Below are 25,246 nucleotides of genomic sequence, written 5' to 3' on the forward strand. Positions count from 1 at the left end.
CCTGTACACTGTCCCCATCAAACACTCCCAGGACAAGTCCCGTACGGGGATAAATACAGAGTAAAGCTCCCTCTACACTGTCCCCATCAAACACTCCCAGGACAGGTACAGCACGGTGTTAGATACAGAGTAAAGCTCCCTCTACACTGTCCCCATCAAACATTCCCAGGACAGGTACAGCACGGGGTTAGATACAGAGTAAAGCTCCCTCTACACTGTCCCCATCAAACACTCCCAGGACAGGTACAGCACGGGGTTAGATACAGAGTAAAGCTCCCTCTACACTGTCCCCATCAAACACTCCCAGGACAGGTACAGCACGGGGTTAGATACAGAGTAAAGCTCCCTCTACTCCCCATCAAACACAGGCACTTAATGAGATACAGACAGGCAGCTAATGAGCACAGGGAACAGGACTTAACCAATCAGCAGGCAGAACACTTGGGAGGTGGTTTCCCACTATAAAAGGCAGGAGGCACTCACACTCCGCCTCTTTCCACTAGGGACATCTACAGAGTTAGTCCTGTGTACATATCACGTGAGGCATGCAGCACGTGGAGAAGAGCGAGTCTGGTTCAGTCTAGATAGAGAAATCACAGCTAGGTTAGCAGAGTGTCGAACTCGCATAGAACTGTGCTAACTGTGTGACAGGTTCAATAAATCAAGTTGAACTAAACTCAAGGTCTGGAGTCTACTTGAGTTACAGCTGCATCCAGTTGCAGCCCGTGTTATCTCAACGTGCTTAAAACAACATGGTACCAGTAGTCTGCTTTACCTAGGCGGTCTACCTCAATCTGTTCCGTGACGACCTGCAAAGATATCCCGGCACCATGGAGAAGATCCAGGCTCCTCAACCGCTGCGGACCTCCAGCAATCTCAGTGCCAACTGGCGGACCTTCAAGCAAAGGTTTCGGCTGTACATTGAAGCCTCAGACCTCCTATCAACTGCGGGTGATCAAGCCATCCAAATCTTTAACTCGTTCAACTTCGCCGGTGGGCAGGACAAGACGAAGTTTCCGACCATCCTGGACAAGATTGACAGTCATTGTGAAGTGGACACCAATGAAATCTTCGAGCGCGATATGTTTAAGCAACGCCTACAACATAAAAACTAATCTTTCAACTCCTTTCTAACTAATCTCAGTCTACTAGCGCTAGCCTGCAACTTTGGTGACATTGCTGACTCCGTGATCAGGTATCAGATCATTTTTGGAGTTCACTCTGATCCGCTGAGGGAGCAGCTTTTGAAATCAAACACATAACCCCGCCAGTCGCGATCGAAACATGTACGGTGTGTGAGCACGCCAAAAATCGGTATCCCAAATCGGCTGAAACTGAGAAACGTGCCTCCCACGAGGCAGGGACTGTGCAGGTCATCTCCCGGATGCAGCGCCTCAGCATTGATAAAAGCGACCATTTTGCGCGCTCTTCCCGGGACCCACGCATGCGCGATACGAACGGGATAATGAAGCAGCGACCAACACACGGCGCAGGTGCGAACGTCTGCTGACCGCACTGCGCATGTGCGACCACGCACGGAGCGTAACGACGTCACGACGTGCCCGAACTGTGGCACCGCCCATTTAAAGAAACACTGCCCTGCAAGAGGCAGGCGATGTTTAAACTGCGGGAAGCCTGGACACTATGCAGCCTTGTGCAGGTCTGCACCACCAGTCAGAGGCCACGCTCCCAACTCCAACGCAGGCGCATCGGAGTGTGCAGCACGGAGTACAAGATTCAGATCCTGGCAGTACAACGGATCCGGAGGACCATTGCCCGGAGTCCCCCCTACCATGTGGGCATCACCACCACGCGTTAGCATGCCTCGGCAACAGCATCACGAAGCCTGCCCATCCTCACTGTGGATTCTGCGGACCAATGGCGTGCGGTGATGTACGTTAATCAGTGCTCCATCCAGTTCAAGCTGGACACAGGTGCTTCTACCAATCTCCTTTCACAGGCGGATTCCCACCACATCAAGAAGCCACCCAAGCTCCTTCCAGCAGCCTGCCAGCTCCTGGAGTATAATGGCAACGCCATCACAGCACCGGCATCCTGCCATCTGCTCGTCTCCAACAGGAGCATTCACGCAAGGCTAAGGTTTGAAATCGTCAAGCTTGACAGGGCCTCCCTGCTCGGTGCACAGACATGCCAGCAGCTGAACCTGGTGCAACAGGTCTACACGATGACCTCCCGCAACGTGGATCTTCAGGCCGGCATTGATGACATCCTCGCTCAGTATCCGGATGTGTTTGACGGGATGGGCACTCTGCCATATGGGTACAAGATCGTACTGCGGCCTGATGCCACGCCTGTGGTCCACGCTCCACGCCGGGTCCCGGCTCCACTGATGGAGCGCCTGAAGGCACAGTTGAAGAATCTTCAGGACCAGGGCATTATCTCCAAAGTCACAGAACCGACTGACTGGGTCAGCTCGATGATCTGTGTAAAGAAACCGGCGGGGGGAGCTGTGCATCTCTATTGATCCCAAGGATCTAAACCAGAATATCAAGCAGGAACACTACCCCATCCCGAAGCGGGAGGAGCTGACAAGTGAGATGGCACGCGCCCGGCTTTTCACAAAGCTGGATGCATCACATGGATTCTGGCAAATCCAGCTGGATGAGTCCAGCAGAAGGCTCTGCACCTTCAACACACCATTTGGCAGGTACTGCTACAACCGTATACTGTTCGGCATCGTCTCGGCCTCGGAGATCTTCCATAGAATCATGGAGCAGATGATGGAGGGCACTGAAGGGGTTCGTGTGTACGTGGACGACGTTATCATTTGGTCCGCTACCCCCGAAGAGCACATCTCTCGTCTCCAGCAGGTATTCCGCCGTGTCCATGCCAATGGCCTCAAGCTGAACAGGGTAAAGTGCTCTTTTGGCATGTCGACACTGAAGTTCTTGGGTGGCCAGATATCTCAACAGGGTGTGCGCCCGGACACAGACAAGGTTAAAGCCATCTAAGCCATGAAGACCCCTGAAGATAAGAACCACTGCACCTGGGTTGGCTTTCTTTGATCCCGACAGGGAAATAAAGATCTCGACCGATGCGAGCCAGGACGGCATCGGCACGGTGTTGCTCCAGTGCGATGACACGTCATCCTGGGCACCGGTTGCCTACGCATCACGGGCGTGACACCCACCGAGCAGCGGTACGCCCAGATCGAAAGGGAATGCCTGGACCTTCTCACTGGAATCCTCAAGTTCCACGATTGTGTGTCCGGCCGGCCGACGCTCACCGTCGAGACGGACCACAGGCCTCTGGTCCACATCATTCACAAGGACCTGAATGACATGCACCCCGGCTGCAGCGCATCCTCCTCCGGCTCAGACGGTACGACTTCGAGCTCGTGTACACACTGGGCAAGGAGCTCATTATTACAGGTGCCTTGTCCCACTCCCGTTACCTAGCCTGCTGACCCGCCGGCATTCATCCAGCAGATCGAATCACAGGTGCCGCTGTGGGCCAGCAGCCTCCCCGCGTTGGATGAAAAGGTGATCCGCATTCGCGACGAGACAGCCAAGGAGCCGCCTCTGCAGCGTGTCATGCGCCACCTCACCGATGGCTGGCAGAAAGGGCAGTGCCCCCAATTCTTTAATGTGAAGGAATACCTCACAGTGGTTGATGGCATCCTCCTAAATCTGGATCGCAATGTCATTCCACGCAGTCTCCAGAGCTTGGTGCTCCGGCAGATACATGAGGGCCACCTGGGTGTGGATAAGTGCAGACGCAGAACCAGGCAGGCTGTCTACTGGCCCGGGATCAGCCAGGACATCTCAAACATGGTCCTCAACTGTCCGACCTGTCAACGCTTCCAGCCAGCGCAGAGTAAGGAGACACTTCAGCTGCACGAGATTGTGAGTTCTCCGTGGTCCAAGGTGGGCATCGACCTCTTTCACGCCAATGGTCGTGACTATGTGCTCATCATCGATTACTTCTCCAACTACCCAGAGGTTGTGAAGCTCTCGGACCTCAGGTCCAGGACTGTCATCAAGGACGTTCTCCAGGCATGGTATTCCCCTCACTGTCATGAGTGACAACGGGGTCCTTGCTTCAGCAGCCAGGAATGGTCGAGATTTGCCCAGCTATATCAGTTTCATCACGTCACTTCAAGCCCACATTACCCGCAGTCCAACGGGAAGGTTGAGAAAGGGGTGCACAGAGTGAAGCAGCTCATCTCCAAGGCTGCAGATTCTGCTACCGATGTCAACCTTGCGCTGCTCGCAAACAGGGCGACCCCTCTGTCAACCGGCATGTCACCAGCTCAACTCCTGATGAACAGGGACCTGCGAACGACTCTTCCAGCCATACACGTGCCCAACCTGGATCACCTCCCGGTGCTGCAGAAGGTGCAGAAACTCGGGGACCGGCAAAAGCAGGGCCCTGATGCTCATGCCACTGATTTGCCTGTGCTATTCCCGGCGGATACGGTCCGGATCCAGCTGCCTGACGGATGCTGGTCAGCTCCAGCGGTTGTTGTCCGACAGGCTGCTCCTCGATCGTACGTTGTGCGTCTGGCTGATGGCTCGGTTGTGCGGCGCAACAGTCGGTCCCAGCACGCAGCTGCCCGCATCCACATTCTTCGTTGTTTCCAGCTGTTATTGTGCCACCTCCGGACATCTCGAACCACGAGGCCACCAGTCAGGCTTCCATCCCGCCTGTCAAGGCGCCGTCGTCCCCGCCACCACCTCTCCGGCGGTCAACCCAGATCAGACGTAAGCCCCAGAGACGGGACTTATGAAAAATTGTTTTGTTTGCCATGTTCTGTTTTTGCACATTCGACACCTGTTCTCATATGTACATACTTTTTTTTTTAAAACTGTCATCTCGTGTAAATATGTTAGTTTTTCCGCCTACTCACGTAAATACCATCACATAGGCTGCAGAAAAACTTTTCAAAGGGGGAGATGTCAGGATATGCTGACAGGCACTTAATGAGATACAGACAGGCAGCTAATGAGCACAGGGAACAGGACTTAACCAATCAGCAGGCAGAACACTTGGGAGGTGGTTTCCCACTATAAAAGGCAGGAGGCACTCACACTCCGCCTCTTTCCACTAGGGACATCTACAGAGTTAGTCCTGTGTACATATCACGTGAGGCATGCAGCACGTGGAGAAGAGCTAGTCTGGTTCAGTCTAGATCGAGAAATCACAGCTAGGTTAGCAGAGAGTCGAACTCGCATAGAACTGTGCGAACTGTGTGACAGGTTCAATAAATCAAGTTGAACTAAACTCAAGGTCTGGAGTCTACTTGAGTTATAGCTGCATCCAGTTGCAGCCCGTGTTATCTCAGTGCGCTTAACACGACAGTATGGATGTTAAAAAGGAAAGCTTAAAGGTTTACTTAGTGCTGTACTCTTTGGGGGTTGTATTTGAATTGATTGTTGCTAAGATGTTCACTGTATGTTTTAAAAAGGTTAACTTGAGTTCATAGAATAAACATTGTTTTGCTTTAAAAAATACTTTTCCATTTCTGCTGTCCCACACCTGTCGAGTGGGCCGTGTGCTCCCCACACCACAATATTGTGGGTCAGGTGAACTCCATGATACACTTTGGGGTTCTCGAAACCCTGGTCCAATACAGTAATAGAGGAGCGGAGGCAATGAACCCTCCAGAATGTTATTCTTGCTCAAGCTCAAAGCCACAGAAGCCACGCACAAACAGAAGGAACTCAGATCGACCTTCATCCGACGGCCAGCAGCTTTGCGTTTGACCAAGCTCATCAGGTGCTGGTCTCAGCTGCTACTGACACCCATTGAAGCAAATCATTCTCAATGTCTCCCTTTCCCAAGATTCAGAAAGGTTGCATTTCCAAGCCATGACCACACGATGGCAGCAACGTCCAGAAAATAGCAAAATGCAAAAACTGGTAACGGAAACCAAATCCTCCCTGTGCCAGACACCCAGAAATAGAATTCCCCAGGACTAAACAACCCAGGTACAGCACGGGGTTAGATACAGAGTAAAGCTCCCTCTACACTGTCCCCATCAAACACTTCCAGGACAGGTACAGCACGGTGTTAGATACAGAGTAAAGCTCCCTCTACACTGTCCCCATCAAACACTCCCAGGACAGGTACAGCACGGGGTTAGATACAGAGTAAAGCTCCCTCTACACTGTCCCCATCAAACACTCCCAGGACAGGCACAGCACGGGGTTAGATACAGAGTAAAGCTCCCTCTACACTGTCCCCATCAAACACTCCCAGGACAGGTACAGCACGGGGTTAGATACAGAGTAAAGCTCTCTCTACACTGTCCCCATCAAACACTCCCAGGACAGGTACAGCACAGGGTTAGATACAGAGTAAAGCTCCCTCTACACTGTCCCCATCAAACATTCCCAGGACAGGTACAGCACGGGGTTAGAAACAGAGTAAAGCTCCCACTACACTGTCCCCATCAAACACTCCCAGGACAGGTACAGCACGGGGTTAGATACAGAGTAAAGCTCCCTCTACACTGTCCTGATCAAACACTCCCAGGACAGGTACAGCACGGAGTGAGATACAGAGTAAAGCTCCCTCTACACTGTCCCCATCAAACACTCCCAGGACAGGTACAGCACGGGGTTAGATACAGAGTAAAGCTCCCTCTACACTGTCCCCATCAAACACTCCCTAAGAACACAGAAAAGAACAGCACAGGAACAGGCCCTTCGGCCCTCCAAGCCTGTGCCGACCATGCTGCCCATCTAAACTAAAATCTTCTGCACTTCCGGGGTCCGTATCCCTCTATTCCCATCCTATTCATGTATTTGTCAAGATGCTCCTTAAATGTCACTATCGTCCCTGCTTCCACCACCTCCTTCGGCAGCGAGTTCCAGGCACCCACTACCCTCTGTGTAGAAAAACTTGCCTCGTACATCTACTCTAAACCTTGCCCCTCGCACCTTAAACCTATGCCCCCTAGTAATTGATCCCTCTACCCTGGGGAAAAGCCTCTGACTATCCACTCTGTCTATGCCCCTCATAATTTTGTAGACTTCTATCAGGTCACCCCTCAACCTCTGTCGCTCCAGTGAGAACAAACCGAGTTTATTCAACCGCTCCTCATAGCTAATGCCCTCCATACCAGGCAACATCCTGGTAAATCTCTTCTGCATCCTCTCTAAAGCCTCCACATCCTTCTGGTAGTGTGGCGACCAGAATTGAACACTATACTCCAAGTGTGGCCTAACTAAAGTTCTATACAGCTGCAACATGACTTGCCAATTCTTATACTCACTGCCCCGGCCAATGAAGGCAAGCATGCCGTATGCCCTCTTGACTACCTTCTCCGCCTGTGCTGCCCCTTTCAGTGACCTGTGGACCTGTACACCTAGATCTCTCGGACTTTCAATACTCTTGAGGGTTCTACCATTCACTGTATATTCCCTACCTGCATTAGACCTTCCAAAATGCATTACCTCACATTTGTCCGGATTAAACTCCATCTGCCATCTCTCCGCCCAAGTCTCCAACCGATCTAAATGCTGCTGTATCCTCTGACAGTCCTCATCGCTATCCGCAATTCCACCAACCTTTGTGTTGGCTGCGGAGATGAAGAGGGGCGACGTCCCTGCAGAGAGCAATGGAGGCCGGGGGTCACTGACGGCTGAGTCCGGTAGGTTATTAATGAGAAGGCAGTGGAAGGTTATGGGGGGGGCAGACAGGAAAGTGGAGTTAAGGCCACAATCGAGCCATGTTCTTATTGAAGAGCAGCAAAGGTTCGAGGGGCTGAGTGGCCTGTTCCTGCTCCTATTTCTTACATTGCTATGTTCTAACGTTCCCTCGATCCTGTCTCATGAAGCACCCTGACAGCTGCTGGCCGTGACAGAGGAGCGGACGGTGGGGAATGGTTCATCCCGATTCTCCTCGATAGCAGTGAAATCCACACGATCGATGTTTGAATTCCCACTAGCCTCAGAGTTCATTCCCTTCCCCACCCAACAGGTCGATACTGACCGAGGAGTGCGGCAGTGAGAAACAAGAGACATTGAAATGGTCTGTGCCTGTTAAAGGGGTCATTAGGAATACGTAGGTCAGGGGTCACAGTCCACCTCACCCTATCAGTTGCCAAGTCGCGGAAGTTCAAAGCACTTACTGGATCCAGGTAGAAGTAGCCCAGATCATTCACTGACTGAAGAATCTCCTTCTCCACCTCATATCGCTTCATAAACCAAACAAGATCCTGAAACCAATACAAGGAAAAATCGTCAATCAACTTTCCCCCATAAAAACACCCAATACTCGGTCAGGTTTTTTCACGAAGCGTTCTATTGACTTCACGTTAGAAGGTCATGGGTTCGAACCCCACCCAAGAGACTTGAGTACATCAAACAAACACTACCAGTGCAGTACTGAGGGAGTGCCGCACTGTCAGAGGGTCAGTACTGAGGGAGTGCCGCACTGTCAGAGCGTCAGCACTGAGGGAGTGCGGCACTGTCAGAGGGTCAGTACTGGGGGAGTGCCGCCCTGTCAGAGGGTCAGTACTGAGGGAGTGCTGCACTGTCAGAGGGTCAGTACTGAGGGAGTGCCGCACTGTCAGAGGGTCAGTACTGAGGGAGTGTCGCACTGTCAGAGGGTCTGTACTGAGGGAGTGCCGCACTGTCAGAGGGTCAGTACTGAGGGAGTGCCGCACTGTCAGAGGGTCAGTACTGAGGGAGTGTCGCACTGTCAGAGGGTCAGTACTGAGGGAGTGCTGCACTGTCAGAGGGACAGTACTGAGGGAGTGCCGCACTGTCAGAGGGTCAGTATTGAGGGAGTGCCGCACTGTCAGAAAGTCAGTACTGAGGGAGTGCTGCATAGTCAGAGGGTCAGTACTGAGGGAGTGCTGCATAGTCAGAGGGTCAGTACTGAGAGAGTGCTGCACTGTTGGAGGGTCAGTACTGAGGGGGTGCTGTACTGTCAGAGGGTCTGGACTGTGGGAGTGCCGCACTGCCAGAGGGTCAGTAGTGAGGGAGTGCCGCACTGCCAGAGGGTCAGTACTGAGGGAGTGCTGCACTGTCAGAGGGTCAGTACTGAGGGAGTGCTGCACTGTCACAATGTCAGTACTGAGGGAGTGCCGCACTGTCAGAGGGTCAGTACTGAGGGAGTGCTGCACTGTCAGAGGGTCAGTACTGAGAGAGTGCTGTACTGTCAGAGGGTAAGTACTGAGGGAGTGCCGCACTGTCAGAGGGTCAGTACTGAGGGAGTGCGGTACTATCAGAGGGTCAGTACTGAGGGAGCGCCGCACTGTCAGAGGGTCAGTACTGAGGGAGTGCTGCCCTGTCAGAGGGTCAGTACTGAGAGAGTGCTGTACTGTCAGAGGGTAAGTACTGAGGGAGTGCCGCACTGTCAGAGGGTCAGTACTGAGGGAGTGCCGCACTGTCAGAGGGTCAGTACTGAGCGAGTGCCGCACGTTCAGAGGGTCAGTACTGAGGGAGTGCTGCACTGTCAGAGGGTCAGTACTGAGGGAGTGCCGCACTGTCAGAGGGTCAGTACTGAGGGAGTGCCGCACTGTCAGAGGTCAGTACTGAGGGAGTGCCGCACGTTCAGAGGGTCAGTACTGAGGGAGTGCTGCACTGTCAGAGGGTCAGTACTGAGGGAGTGCTGCACTGTCAGAGGGTCAGTACTGAGGGAGTGCCGCACTGTCAGAGGGTCAGTACTGAGGGAGTGCTGCACTGTCAGAGGGTCAGTACTGAGGGAGTGCTGTACTGTCAGAGGGTCAGTACTGAGGGAGTGCTGCACTGTCAGAGGGTCAGTACTGAGGGAGTGCTGTACTGTCAGAGGGTCAGTACTGAGGGAGTGCTGCACTGTCAGAGGGTCAGTACTGAGGGAGTGCTGCACTGTCAGAGGGTCAGTACTGAGGGAGTGCCGCACTGTCAGAGGGTCAGTACTGAGGGAGTGCTGTACTGTCAGAGGGTCAGTACTGAGGGAGTGCCGCACTGTCAGAGGGTCAGTACTGAGAGAGTGCTGTACTGTCAGAGGGTCAGTACTGAGGGAGTGCCGCACTGGCAGAGGGTCAGTACTGAGAGAGTGCTGTACTGTCAGAGGGTCAGTACTGAGGGAGGGCTGCACTGTCAGAGGGTCAGTACTGAGGGAGCACTGCACTGTCAGAGGGTCAGTACTGAGGGAGTGCTGCACTGTCAGAGGATCAGTAGTGAGGGAGTGCTGCACTGTCAGAGGGTCAGTACTGAGGGAGTGCTGTACTGTCAGAGGGTCAGTACTGAGGTCAGTTCCGACCTTGGTGTCTGTCTATGTGGCGGCACGGTAGCACAGTGGTTAGCACCGCTGCCTCACAGCGCCAGGGACCCGGGTCAAATTCCAGCCTCAGGTGGCTGTGCAGGGTCTGCACGTTCTCTCCGTGTGTGCGTGGGTTTCCTCCGGGTGCTCCGGTTTCCTCCCACAGTCCAAAGCTGTGCCGTTTAAGTGGATCGGCCATGATCAATTACTCCTTGGGTCCAGGCATGTGCCGGTTTGGTTCTGGGGTGATGTGGACAGGGGGGAGTGGACACGGGCAAGGTGCTCATTCGAAGGGTCTGTGCAGACTGAGCTGAATGGCCTCCTTCTGCACGGTATGGATTGTAAGGTTTCACATGAAAAATCTTGCTCAAGCTACCATCCGTGCTGGGAAGAACTCACTTGTCGAGGGGTGATTATATTCGAATCCCCTTGCCTGCCCAGCACACTCTGGTAGTAATCCAGGTTCTGCAACATGTCTTCATCGTCTGGCCGGATCAGCAAGTAGGACTTTGTGGTTTCCAACGCTTTCTCATAATTATCAACTGTGAGAGAGACGACAGAGAGAGAGAGAGAGAGAGAGAGATCACTCCATTTAAACATCTCCCTGCGTTAACATCCACTAACATCTTTAAAAGAAAGGGGTTTGGACAATTGCCAACAAACTGTTGGACAAGATTCTGCTTCTTAAAAATTTTCTTGTCACCAACCAACAATTGTGCGAACGGTTTGGGTCCCCTTATTTCCGAATGGATATAAATGCGTTCGGAGCAGTTGATCGGAGATGGACTCGGCTGATTCCTGCGATGGGGGGGGGGGGGGAGGGGTAATGTCTGGGGGGGGCGTTGGGGGTTGGACAGTTTGGGCCTGTATCGACTGGAGTTTAGAGGAATGAAGTGATCTTTTATTGGGGGGGCCTTGTCAGGGTGGATTCTGAGAGGATGTGTCCTGTTGTGGGAGAGACTCGAACGAGGCCCTGTCGTGGGACACTCGAACGTGGCCGACACACTTTAGAAATAAAGGTTTCCCATTTAAGATGGGTTTGAGAAGATCTTCTCAGAGGGTTGTTAGTGTTTTGAATTCTCTTCCCCAGGCGGCAGTGCAGACCTGGTCAATTAATATTTGAAATCAGAAGTGGAGAGATGTTAAATAGTCAATACAACAAAGATATTCCTCACATTGTTACAAGCATTCTCATCACTTCCCGCACAGATATGGAACAAAGTGTAATCTCTCCATCTTTCTGGGTTCATTTTGTGGGTCTCTCACTTCCCATTGAACCATTTTGGCCCCTGAGTCACATTCACCAGCAGCCACTCCATCCAAAGTCCCCGGACATGGTTGCCACCAACACGGCAAAGTTCCAAGAACCCTCTCTCTCTTGGTTCATGTCAGCCCTGATGCTCCAGAATCTCCAGAGGCCCACTTCCCCGATTCCTTTAAACAGTCTGGTGAGTTCTGGCAGTAATGGGTATTGTCTAAACCACAAACCTTCTCTCTTCAGAAGAGAGGGCGACACAGTAGCACAGTGGTTAGCACAGTTGCTTCACAGCTCCAGGGTCCCAGGTTTGATTCCCGCTTGGGTCACTGTCTGTGCGGAGTCTGCACGTTCTCCCCGTGTCTGTGTGGGTTTCCTCCGGGTGATCCGGTTTCCTCCCACAGTCTAAAGACATGCAGGTTAGGTGGATTGGCCATTGTAAATTGCACTCAGTGTCCAAAAAGGTTAGGAGGGGTTATTGGGTTATGGGGCTAGGTTGGAGGTTTGGGCTCTTTCCAAGGGCCGGAGCAGACTTGATGGGCCAAATGGCCTCCTTCTGCACTTTAAATTCGATGATTCAGTGCCCTGCCCTTTCCAGCTACATGGGTAACAAAGTCTCTGCTCTGTTCTCAGAGACTTGCTTCAACACCGGGATCTGTTTGCTCAGTACCAAGACAGAAACGCCTCCGTTCCGCGAGAACCTCACATGTTTCCTCTTTGCACAAATTACCGGAGTTCTGAACTGTGACTCAAAAACAGGCCGAGAAAATAACTAACCTCATCGCAATTAGCATTCTATTTACCCTTTGCTTCTTAGCTGTTCATTTTCATGGCAACCTCAGATGATGAACCTAATGATGCCATAACCAGGACACCAATTAAGAATATTCCACAATTCGGCCTGGTCTTAAAGGGCACTAAAGGAAAACGAAGGCTTATTCCAAAGCACAGCTCAGGGGGTCATGTCAATAGAAACACCGACAGCACTCTGACACTTCCACACATCTGGCGCCTCTTGTAGGAAGGCAAGTTTACAAAGTGTGCCCTGTCGTGGGGCTGGGGCTCATCCCCCGTCTGACCTGGAATGTGCCAATATGGAACTCCACTCCCACAACAACACAGGGTGACTCTTACCGCCCACTGAGTGGTCACTCACATGTATCAAAACACTCCCAGTGTTTCAGGAATAATGTCCCAGCACGGCCATCCCGGTGAAATAAACAGTGGACGCTGAATGCTGGACTTGCCAGAGACTCTCACAGCACAGGTATAAATGTTATAAAACATTTCAACGTGTAAATTATTCATCAGTCAGAGTTCAGGGGTCACACCTACACTTTGTAAACTTGGCTTCCTACAAGAGGCTCCAGATGTGTGGAAGTGGCCGAGTGCTGTAGGTGTCTCTATTGACATGACCCCCTGAGCTTTCAGGAGGGCCCTTGGAAAGTACAGGATACTGCGAGGCCTGGATAGAGTGGACGTGGAGAGGATGTTCCCACTTGTAGGGACACCATCTCAGACTAAAGGGACGATCCTTTAGAACAGAGATGAGGAGGAATTTCTTCAGCCAGAGGTGGGTGAATCTGTGGAACTCTTTGCCGTAGAAGGCTGTGGAGGCCAAATCACTGAGTGTCTTTAAGACAGAGATAGATAGGTTCTTGATCAATAAGGGGATCAGGGGTTATGGGGAGAAGGCAGGAGAATGGGGATGAGAAAATATCAGCCAGGATTGAATGGCGGAGCAGACTCGATGGGCCGAGTGGTCTAATTCTGCCCCTATGTCTTATGGTCTAAGTATTGGCCAAATTCATGGCTTTAGGGTCTCCAGTAATACAATCTGTTTTATTAGCCAATCAATAAAGATCTGGGTTCTAAATGCAGAGCAGACCACTCAAAGGTTTAATCATAGTTGACACATAACCATCTTAATAAATTATTTTGAAAAGTTACGCTACTTTGAGAAAGAAATACATGATGATCTCATCTCAGGTCTGACCCCAGTCCTTCTGTAGTTGGTTAAAGCAGGTGAGCAATGGAAATAAACATTCCCTCCCTCCACCCAGGAAGCACAGTGGTACCACTTACAAGATGCTCTGCAAGAACTCAACAAGGCTCCTTCCAAAACCTTGACCTCTACCACCTAGAAGGCCAAGAGCTGCAGATACCGGAGAACCCCACCACCTGGAGATTCCCCTCCAAGTCACTCACCATCCTGGCTCAGAAATATATCAGCCGTTCCTTCACTGCCGCTGGCTCAAAACCTAGGACTCCCTCCCTAACAGCACAGTGGGTGTACCTACACCACAGGGACTGCAGCGGTTCAGGAAGGCAGCTCACCACCACCTTCTCAAGGGCAACTAGGGATGGACATCAAATGCTGGCCTAACCAACGATGCCCACATCGCGTGAAAGAGTAAATTTTTAAAGTGGAGCTCACCCTTGAAGTAGGAATATTGCAGGAAGTCGTAGTGCATGGGCAGGTAGTTCTCAATGGGAGACAGCCGTCCGGCACGTGTTGCCAATTCTCTGATACAGTCGTGCCCACACTGGAGGACCTGGATGTAATGGTCTGAGTAAGAAAGAATCACATGACACAAAATTATAGGGCACATTTCGAAAGCTACATTCTTCTCCCAGGCCCGGGGAGGAATCTTCAATTCCTCAAACCTGCTGCTGCATCAGCTAAAAGAAATATCTCGTGTCTGATAGACATTCCTCACTCACCTCCAATGTTCCTTCATTATCTTGTAAGCCCACTCTAACCCTCTCTTTTACTTTCCTCTCCGGTTTCCCTTCATTTCCAGATCCCCTCGTCTTACCCTCTTTCTCCCTGCATTCCCCAACAGGTTAAAGTTCAGATCCATCACACTCTCTTCTATTCCAGCTGACTCGGGAGTAAGCCATGAGCCATCGGGTCACAAAGTTGAGTGTTCGAATCCCCATTCTGGAGACTGGAGCCTGTAATCTAGGCCCATACACTGGTGCTGTATGGAGAGAGTGTTGTAGGCCGAAGTTACCATCTTTCAAACAAAATGAGGCTCCATCTCGGAAGAATGTATAAAATCCTGGAGCACTGGTCAAGGAACATCAATCTTCCATCTTTGCACCATCGGAGCTCCTCATCTTCCTCAGCTACCCCTTCCTCCTTTTATCAAGAGGCTTCAGAACTCCGAGAATACCATCGGCCAATTGTACTCTTGCATTCACCACCAGAAAGGACATTTAAAACATGAATTTAAACAATTTAAATTAATCCTCTTGATTTTTGATCTTTTCCTCATGGTTGTTAAGATTCAAGTCAGTTCTGAAGTTAGATCCTCCCAACACTAGGGGGCTATCACCAACATTCAGCTTCGATGCCAATCTGCTGAAGGGCCAGATGGAATCCTCACGTTGAGAGAAAGTAGCAATGAGCACCAGGGAGCAAGTAAACAGCTGTACTTCGAGGCATCGTTTTATGAATGAGACGAATAGATGACTCAATATCTGGTCGCTGATGCCAGATTCAAACTCAGCACTTTCACACGACCGCATTCCCTTGGGCTCAGGGTTTAGATTGGTCAGATCAGGCAATAACAGAGGAAAGCAATTAGAACGTTGTTTTTGTGTTTAAATAACCATTTGGCTAAACTTTGGAAATAAACTTCACAAAGTCTCTGAACTCGCTGCTGACACAATCCAGCCCAGTTTGTTTGCGACGTCTCCGATGTGAGTGATGCACTTTCACATTCTTCAGTTGTTAAGTCACTCCATCACTCCGCAGTCTGACCCGGTTGGATGAGACACGGTGAGACACCCGCTCTCTAACCTTGCCTCATAGTCAAGAAAAGCTCTGATCCACCCAACGTCTCCGCAGTCCATCAGAAGCTTACAACAGCTGATGCTGAAGGTGGCAAAATAATTCCTGGTTCATCTACAATCTACAAACTCAAGGCCATGTATGGATTACTGACTTGTCACATTAGCTCCCACTGCACGTCACTTCACATTTTTCTACAATTATCTCCGTCTGTAGTGCTTCTGCCCACTTCACCGCTGTGCCACCCAGACGCCTATCAATACTCTCATTATTAACTACAAATCCGAGAGAGAAAAGAAGAGAGTGAGTGGCATGTGAGGGTCCCTTTAAGAAAGTGTTTCCTCAAATGGCTGCAGTGATGTCATTGTGTGGGTGGAGCTGGGCTGTGATTCTGTCTTTTTTGTTTTGAGCTGGAAGCTGCTTTGTGGCTCTGAGTTTCTTGGTTTTGTTTTCAGTTTGGGAGCTGTATTCAAACAAAGGCGGTGTATTTTTGGTCTCTCTCTCTGCATGCTAAAGAATGTCTCCAGACCACTTGATAACTTCAAAGTAATACCTATTTTCTGTAAGGAATTCAAACCTACTGTTTGTAGGGATAAAGGGTATTTGGCTAATGGATGTTGTTAGGAAAGTTATTAAGGATTACCTATAGAGTACTGTATCTTTGGGGGGGTACTTGTGTTGGTAGTTGATAAGATGTTTACTGTGTGTTTATAAAATGTTAACTGGATTCATAGAATAAATATTGTTTAGTTTAAAAATACTGAATGTTTCTGTTGCATCACACCTGGAAAGTGGGCCCTTGTGCTCCCCATAACCAAAATCTATTAAAAGTTGAGGGTCAGGTGAACTCCATGATACACTTTGGTGTTTGCTGGCCCGTAACAGTGAGAGACAGAGGGGGAAGCAATGGTTCTTGGAGAAGATAGGGAGTGATCCCTCGGAGGAGAGGAGAGAAAATAAATGGTGAAGTTGATCTCAGAAAAGGTGGATTTCCCAATAAGTAGCTAGGCCCCCAATGGAAAAGAACCTCCTATTTTCTAACCCCCTCTGACCTGTGTAAGGGAGCACGGCATTTTAGAAAACAGCTCAGACCAAACCTGGGTTCAGAAGTTTCAGGTGAATCAACTTTAAGCTCGAGTAAGTATGGGTGATGGAACAGTAAATGGAAACCAATTGGATCAGGTAGTGAGGTGTTGGAAAGACGACCATCCGATCAGATTGGTTGGATCGCACGGTCAGATCGGTTGGACGACTGACCATTTGATCATGGCAGAATGACGAAGAATAACGAGGAGCAAATGAGTTAGATTGTGATTTGCACACAATCCACAAAAAAAAAAAAATCACTCATTGGCAAAACAAAAAGCAGAATTCCGCATGATAGAAATGTGAAATAAAAACTGAACGTGCTGGAAATGCTCAACAGGTCTGGCAGCATCAATGGAGAGGGAAACAGAGTTAGCGTTTCCAACAAGTGACCTTTCATCAGAACTGGGAAAAGTGTTTTGTTAAAAAGTAATAGAATCACATGTTTAATCGGTTGTTAATTAAGTACAATAATAAAATGAAATGAAATGTCATTGACCACGTTGGCTTTGCATGTCAGTGAACAGGAGACGGTAGTCATACAAAGAACAAAGAACAAAGAAATGTACAGCGCAGGAACAGGCCCTTCGGCCCTCCAAGCCCGTGCCGACCATACTGCCCGACTAAACTACAATCTTCTACACTTCCTGGGTCCGTATCCTTCTATTCCCATCCTATTCATATATTTGTCAAGATGCCCCTTAAATGTCCCTATCGTCCCTGCTTCCACTACCTCCTCCGGTAGCGAGTTCCAGGTACCCACTACCCTTGTGTAAAAAACTTGCCTCGTACATCTACTCTAAACCTTGCCCCTCTCACCTTAAATCTATGCCCCCTAGTAATTGACCCCTCTACCCTGGGGAAAAGCCTCTGACTATCCACTCTGTCTATGCCCCTCATAATTTTGTATACCTCTATCAGATCGCCCCTCAACCTCCTTCGTTCCAGTGAGAACAAACCGAGTTTATTCAACCGCTCCTCATAGCTTATGCCCTCCATACCAGGCAACATTCTGGTAAATCTCTTCTGCACCCTCTCTAAAGCCTCCACATCCTTCTGGTAGTGTGGCGACCAGAATTGAACACTATACTCCAAGTGTGGCCTAACTAAGGTTCTATACAGCTGCAACATGACTTGCCAATTCTTATACTCAATGCCCCGGCCAATGAAGGCAAGCATGCCGTATGCCTTCTTGACTACCTTCTCCACCTGTGTTGCCCCTTTCAATGACCTGTGGACCTGTACTCCTAGATCTCTTTGACTTTCAATACTCTTGAGGGTTCTACCATGGTAATGAACTGGTCCATTGTCTGGTCAAACAAACATGGCGGGAAATGGCAGCCAATCTAAACTGGATAAAAAGTGAGACTTGTTCAAGGGGCAGGAGGAGGAACACCAAAGCGAGGCAGGGGTTAGATCTCTACCTGCAGTTGCTTCGCTTATTCCATTGTACCACTGCCAAAGTGATTGTGTATTTTACTAATACCATATTAATAAAGTCCTCACAGAACTGATTGAGGACTCTCCCTTCAGTATTTACACTGACAGTGAAATCCAGCACACAGTCTTCCTGGCAGCTGGAGGGGTATCTACTACATGAAGTGTGTCCGCTCTCCAAACCTGGGTCAGTTGTGCCTCAAGATGGACACTGTCCCACTCGACATCACCATGAGAACGCGATCAAACCTAACCTCAGAGTGTCCTCACCCTGTGTCCCCGCAGGCTGAGATGGCACAGCTCTGCCGCATGGCGGAGTGGCCAGGTTTTTTTTTTTTAGAAAATATTTTATTGAACCATTTATAATTTTCACAGTTTAACACATTAACATTTCTTAAACAACCGTGCCGGCCGACACACGCAAAAAATCTAAAAAACAATGTCCCCTACTGCCCATGCCCTATTCCCGAATTACCTGCACACGGAGTTCCCTGTCCTTATCTAGCACTGCCTCCTGTTCTCTTCCCGCCGCCCCTTACTGCGGACGTTCAATTTTCTTTGAAGAAATTGATGAACGGCCGCCAACTCTGGGCGATCCCTGAATTGATCCTCTCCAGGCGAACTTAGTTTTTTTGCAGGCGGAGGAACGCTGCCATATCGCTGACCCACACTCCTGCCTTCGGGGGCTCCGAGTCCCTCCATCCCAGCAAGATCCGTCTCCGGGCCACCGGGGAGGAGAAGGCCAGGACATTGGCCTCCCTCCCCCCCCTTGGCTCCCGGATCATCCGATACCCCAAATATTGCCAGTTCAGGACTCGGAGTTCCAGGACTTCTGACATAACGTCCGGAAATTACTGCCAGAATGCCCTCGACTTCGGACATGCCCAAAACATATGTACATGGTTAGCCGGGCTACCCCCACAGCGCCCACATCTATCCTCCACCTCGTCAAAGAACCTGTTCATCCGGGCGACCGTCATGTGGGTCCTGTGGACCACCTTGAACTGGATCGGGCTAAGTCTGGCTCACGACGAGGATGAATTGACTCTTCAAGGCTTTTTTCCACTTTTCAATTTCCAGCTCTCTTCGCAGCTCCTCTTTCCACTTCACCTCCCTGATCAGGGCCCCTCCCACTCCATCAACTCCTTGTATATCTCCAAAAACGTCCCCTCTCCAACCCCAGTTTTTGACATCACCTTATCCTGAAGTCCCCTCAGGGGGAGGCGAGGGAAGCTTGGAACCTGCCCCCAGACAAAGTCCCGGACCTGAAGGTATCGAAACCCATTCCCGCCCGGTAGCTCAAACTCCTCCTCTAGTGCCTTCAATTTCGGAAAGCCCTCCTGGATAAATAAATCCCCAAATCTCTCGATCCCTGCCTGTTGCCACCTCCTGAAGCCCCCATCCAGCCTCCCCGGGACAAACCGGAGATTGTTACAAATCGAAGACCACACTGACGCCCCCTCCAATCCCATTGCTGGCCCCATTGCCCCCACACCCTTGGGGCTGCCACCACCCCAGGGCTTGCAGAGTATCGAGCCGGCGAGAACGGCAGGGGCGCCGTTAGTAAAGCCTCCAAACTCGTAGCCTTGCAGGATGCCGCTTCCACTCGCTCCCAGGCCGACCCCTCCCCCACTTCCTGACCATCGATACGCTGGCCGCCCAGTAATAGTTAATAAAGCTCGGGCTGGCCAGGCCCCCCCCCTCCCCCTCCCCGCTCCAGGAGGGCCTTCTTTACTCTTGGGGTTTTCGCCACCCATACAAAACGTGTAATCGCCACGTTTATTTTTCTTTAAAAAAAGCCATTGGGACAAAAATTGGAAGGCATTGAAAAAAGAAAAGCGGTTTTGGGAGGACCGTCACCGTCACCATCTGAACCCTTCCCTCTAACGTCAGCGGGAGCATGTCCCATCTATGGAAATCCCTTTCCATTTGGTCAACCGCTTCGCCCAGATTTAACCTGTGGAGCTGCCCCCACTCTTCAGCCACTTGAATCCCTAAATATCTGAAACTCCCCGCCAGCACTTTAAACGGCAACTCCCTCAGTCTCCTTACCTGCCCCCGTGCCCGGATCACACTCCCTCAGTCTCCTTTCCTGCCCCCGTGCCCGGATCACACTCCCTCGGTCTCCTTTCCTGCCCCCGTGCCCGGATCACACTCGCTCCGTCTCCTTTCCTGCCCCCGTGCCCGGATCACACTCCCTCAGTCTCCGTTCCTGCCCCCGTGCCCGGATCACACTCCCTCAGTCTCCTTTCCTGCCCCTGTGCCCGGATCACACTCCCTCAGTCTCCTTTCCTGCCCCCGTGCCCGGATCACACTCGCTCCGTCTCCTTTCCTGCCCCTGTGCCCGGATCACACTCCCTCAGTCTCCTTTCCTGCCCCTGTGCCCGGATCACACTCCCTCAGTCTCCTTTCCTGCCCCCGTGCCCGGATCACACTCCCTCAGTCTCCTTTCCTGCCCCCGTGCCCGGATCACACTCCCTCAGTCTCCTTTCCTGCCCCCGTGCCCGGATCACACTCCCTCAGTCTCCTTTCCTGTCCCCGTGCCCGGATCACACTCGCTCCGTCTCCTTTCCTGTCCCCGTGCCCGGATCACACTCGCTCCGTCTCCTTTCCTGCCCCCGTGCCCGGATCACACTCCCTCAGTCTCCTTTCCTGCCCCCGTGCCCGGATCACACTCGCTCAGTCTCCTTTCCTGTCCCCGTGCCCGGATCACACTCGCTCCGTCTCCTTTCCTGTCCCCGTGCCCGGATCACACTCGCTCCGTCTCCTTTCCTGCCCCCGTGCCCGGATCACACTCGCTCCGTCTCCTTTCCTATCCCCGTGCCCGGATCACACTCGCTCCGTCTCCTTTCCTGTCCCCGTGCCCGGATCACACTCCCTCAGTCTCCTTTCCTATCCCCGTGCCCGGATCACACTCGCTCAGTCTCCTTTCCTGCCCCCGTGCCCGGATCACACTCGCTCCGTCTCCTTTCCTGCCCCCGTGCCCGGATCACACTCCCTCAGTCTCCTTTCCTGCCCCCGTGCCCGGATCACATTCCCTCGGTCTCCTTTCCTGCCCCCGTGCCCGGATCACACTCCCTCAGTCTCCTTTCCTGCCCCCGTGCCCGGATCACACTCGCTCCGTCTCCTTTCCTGTCCCCGTGCCCGGATCACACTCGCTCCGTCTCCTTTCCTGTCCCCGTGCCCGGATCACACTCCCTCAGTCTCCTTTCCTGTCCCCGTGCCCGGATCACACTCGCTCCGTCTCCTTTCCTGTCCCCGTGCCCGGATCACACTCGCTCCGTCTCCTTTCCTGCCCCCGTGCCCGGATCACACTCGCTCCGTCTCCTTTCCTATCCCCGTGCCCGGATCACACTCGCTCCGTCTCCTTTCCTGCCCCCGTGCCCGGATCACACTCCCTCAGTCTCCTTTCCTGCCCCCGTGCCCGGATCACACTCGCTCCGTCTCCTTTCCTGCCCCCGTGCCCGGATCACACTCCCTCAGTCTCCTTTCCTGCCCCCGTGCCTGGATCACACTCCCTCGGTCTCCTTTCCTGCCCCCGTGCCCGGATCACACTCCCTCGGTCTCCTTTCCTGCCCCCGTGCCCGGATCACACTCCCTCAGTCTCCTTTCCTGCCCCCGTGCCCGGATCACACTCCCTCAGTCTCCTTTCCTGCCCCCGTGCCCGGATCACACTCCCTCGGTCTCCTTTCCTGCCCCCGTGCCCGGATCACACTCCCTCAGTCTCCTTTCCTGCCCCCGTGCCCGGATCACACTCCCTCAGTCTCCTTTCCTGTCCCCGTGCCCGGATCACACTCCCTCCGTCTCCTTTCCTGTCCCCGTGCCCGGATCACACTCCCTCAGTCTCCTTTCCTGCCCCCGTGCCCGGATCACACTCCCTCAGTCTCCTTTCCTGTCCCCGTGCCCGGATCACACTCCCTCAGTCTCCTTTCCTGCCCCCGTGCCCGGATCACACTCGCTCCGTCTCCTTTCCTGTCCCCGTGCCTGGATCACACTCCCTCAGTCTCCTTTCCTGCCCCCGTGCCCGGATCACACTCGCTCCGTCTCCTTTCCTATCCCCGTGCCCGGATCACACTCCCTCGGTCTCCTTTCCTGCCCCCGTGCCCGGATCACACTCGCTCCGTCTCCTTTCCTGCCCCCGTGCCCGGATCACACTCCCTCAGTCTCCTTTCCTGCCCCCGTGCCCGGATCACACTCGCTCCGTCTCCTTTCCTGCCCCCGTGCCCGGATCACACTCGCTCCGTCTCCTTTCCTGCCCCCGTGCCCGGATCACACTCGCTCCGTCTCCTTTCCTGCCCCCGTGCCCGGATCACACTCCCTCAGTCTCCTTTCCTGCCCCCGTGCCCGGATCACACTCCCTCAGTCTCCTTTCCTGCCCCCGTGCCCGGATCACACTCGCTCCGTCTCCTTTCCTGCCCCCGTGCCCGGATCACACTCCCTCAGTCTCCTTTCCTGCCCCCGTGCCCGGATCACACTCGCTCCGTCTCCTTTCCTGCCCCCGTGCCCGGATCACACTCCCTCAGTCTCCTTTCCTGCCCCCGTGCCCGGATCACACTCGCTCCGTCTCCTTTCCTGTCCCTGTGCCCGGATCACACTCCCTCAGTCTCCTTTCCTGCCCCCGTGCCCGGATCACACTCCCTCGGTCTCCTTTCCTGCCCCCGTGCCCGGATCACACTCGCTCCGTCTCCTTTCCTGTCCCCGTGCCCGGATCACACTCGCTCAGTCTCCTTTCCTGTCCCTGTGCCCGGATCACACTCGCTCCGTCTCCTTTCCTGCCCCCGTGCCCGGATCACACTCCCTCAGTCTCCTTTCCTGCCCCCGTGCCCGGATCACACTCGCTCCGTCTCCTTTCCTGCCCCCGTGCCTGGATCACACTCCCTCAGTCTCCTTTCCTGCCCCCGTGCCCGGATCACACTCCCTCAGTCTCCTTTCCTGTCCCTGTGCCCGGATCACACTCCCTCAGTCTCCTTTCCTGCCCCCGTGCCCGGATCACACTCCCTCAGTCTCCTTTCCTGTCCCCGTGCCCGGATCACACTCCCTCAGTCTCCTTTCCTGCCCCCGTGCCCGGATCACACTCGCTCCGTCTCCTTTCCTGCCCCCGTGCCCGGATCACACTCGCTCCGTCTCCTTTCCTGTCCCTGTGCCCGGATCACACTCCCTCACTCTCCTTTCCTGTCCCCGTGCCCGGATCACACTCCCTCAGTCTCCTTTCCTGCCCCCGTGCCCGGATCACACTCGCTCCGTCTCCTTTCCTGTCCCTGTGCCCGGATCACACTCGCTCCGTCTCCTTTCCTGTCCCCGTGCCCGGATCACACTCCCTCAGTCTCCTTTCCTGCCCCCGTGCCCGGATCACACTCCCTCCGTCTCCTTTCCTGTCCCCGTGCCCGGATCACACTCCCTCAGTCTCCTTTCCTGCCCCCGTGCCCGGATCACACTCCCTCAGTCTCCTTTCCTGCCCCCGTGCCCGGATCACACTCCCTCAGTCTCCTTTCCTGCCCCCGTGCCCGGATCACACTCCCTCAGTCTCCTTTCCTGTCCCCGTGCCCGGATCACACTCGCTCCGTCTCCTTTCCTGTCCCCGTGCCCGGATCACACTCGCTCCGTCTCCTTTCCTGCCCCCGTGCCCGGATCACACTCGCTCCGTCTCCTTTCCTGTCCCCGTGCCCGGATCACACTCGCTCCGTCTCCTTTCCTGTCCCCGTGCCTGGATCACACTCCCTCAGTCTCCTTTCCTGCCCCCGTGCCCGGATCACACTCGCTCCGTCTCCTTTCCTATCCCCGTGCCCGGATCACACTCCCTCGGTCTCCTTTCCTGCCCCCGTGCCCGGATCACACTCGCTCCGTCTCCTTTCCTGCCCCCGTGCCCGGATCACACTCCCTCAGTCTCCTTTCCTGCCCCCGTGCCCGGATCACACTCGCTCCGTCTCCTTTCCTGCCCCCGTGCCCGGATCACACTCGCTCCGTCTCCTTTCCTGCCCCCGTGCCCGGATCACACTCGCTCCGTCTCCTTTCCTGCCCCCGTGCCCGGATCACACTCCCTCAGTCTCCTTTCCTGCCCCCGTGCCCGGATCACACTCGCTCCGTCTCCTTTCCTGTCCCTGTGCCCGGATCACACTCCCTCAGTCTCCTTTCCTGTCCCCGTGCCCGGATCACACTCGCTCCGTCTCCTTTCCTGCCCCCGTGCCCGGATCACACTCGCTCCGTCTCCTTTCCTGTCCCCGTGCCCGGATCACACTCGCTCAGTCTCCTTTCCTGTCCCTGTGCCCGGATCACACTCGCTCCGTCTCCTTTCCTGCCCCCGTGCCCGGATCACACTCCCTCAGTCTCCTTTCCTGCCCCCGTGCCCGGATCACACTCGCTCCGTCTCCTTTCCTGCCCCCGTGCCTGGATCACACTCCCTCAGTCTCCTTTCCTGTCCCCGTGCCCGGATCACACTCGCTCCGTCTCCTTTCCTGTCCCCGTGCCCGGATCACACTCGCTCAGTCTCCTTTCCTGTCCCCGTGCCCGGATCACACTCCCTCAGTCTCCTTTCCTATCCCCGTGCCCGGATCACACTCGCTCCGTCTCCTTTCCTGTCCCCGTGCCCGGATCACACTCGCTCCGTCTCCTTTCCTATCCCCGTGCCCGGATCACACTCCCTCAGTCTCCTTTCCTGTCCCCGTGCCCGGATCACACTCCCTCGGTCTCCTTTCCTGCCCCCGTGCCCGGATCACACTCCCTCAGTCTCCTTTCCTGCCCCCGTGCCCGGATCACACTCCCTCAGTCTCCTTTCCTGCCCCCGTGCCCGGATCACACTCGCTCCGTCTCCTTTCCTGTCCCTGTGCCCGGATCACACTCGCTCCGTCTCCTTTCCTGCCCCCGTGCCCGGATCACACTCGCTCCGTCTCCTTTCCTGTCCCTGTGCCCGGATCACACTCGCTCCGTCTCCTTTCCTGCCCCCGTGCCCGGATCACACTCCCTCAGTCTCCTTTCCTGCCCCCGTGCCCGGATCACACTCGCTCCGTCTCCTTTCCTGCCCCCGTGCCCGGATCACACTCCCTCAGTCTCCTTTCCTGCCCCCGTGCCCGGATCACACTCCCTCAGTCTCCTTTCCTGCCCCCGTGCCCGGATCACACTCCCTCAGTCTCCTTTCCTGCCCCCGTGCCCGGATCACACTCCCTCAGTCTCCTTTCCTGCCCCCGTGCCCGGATCACACTCCCTCAGTCTCCTTTCCTGCCCCCGTGCCCGGATCACACTCGCTCAGTCTCCTTTCCTGCCCCCGTGCCCGGATCACACTCCCTCAGTCTCCTTTCCTGTCCCCGTGCCCGGATCACACTCGCTCCGTCTCCTTTCCTGCCCCCGTGCCCGGATCACACTCGCTCCGTCTCCTTTCCTGCCCCCGTGCCCGGATCACACTCGCTCCGTCTCCTTTCCTATCCCCGTGCCCGGATCACACTCGCTCCGTCTCCTTT

At 53.7% G+C, this 25,246-nt stretch overlaps 1 protein-coding gene across 2 annotated transcripts in view; it reads right to left on the reverse strand.

Annotated features, from left to right (window-relative positions):
- Nucleotides 1-25,246, reverse strand: part of p3h2 (prolyl 3-hydroxylase 2) — a 290,038-nt gene that overhangs the window by 57,764 nt on the left and 207,028 nt on the right. For both annotated transcript variants that reach the window (XM_072473639.1, XM_072473641.1), the window contains exons 4-6: nucleotides 13,911-14,042; nucleotides 10,618-10,760; nucleotides 8,099-8,185 (exon numbers count right to left, since the gene is read on the reverse strand). In XM_072473639.1, coding sequence (XP_072329740.1) covers nucleotides 8,099-8,185; nucleotides 10,618-10,760; nucleotides 13,911-14,042 — 362 coding nt within the window. The remainder of the gene's footprint in view (nucleotides 1-8,098; nucleotides 8,186-10,617; nucleotides 10,761-13,910; nucleotides 14,043-25,246) is intronic.

The sequence above is a fragment of the Scyliorhinus torazame genome, chromosome 14 (assembly GCF_047496885.1).
Source record: "Scyliorhinus torazame isolate Kashiwa2021f chromosome 14, sScyTor2.1, whole genome shotgun sequence".
In the NCBI taxonomy this organism is placed as follows: domain Eukaryota; kingdom Metazoa; phylum Chordata; class Chondrichthyes; order Carcharhiniformes; family Scyliorhinidae; genus Scyliorhinus; species Scyliorhinus torazame.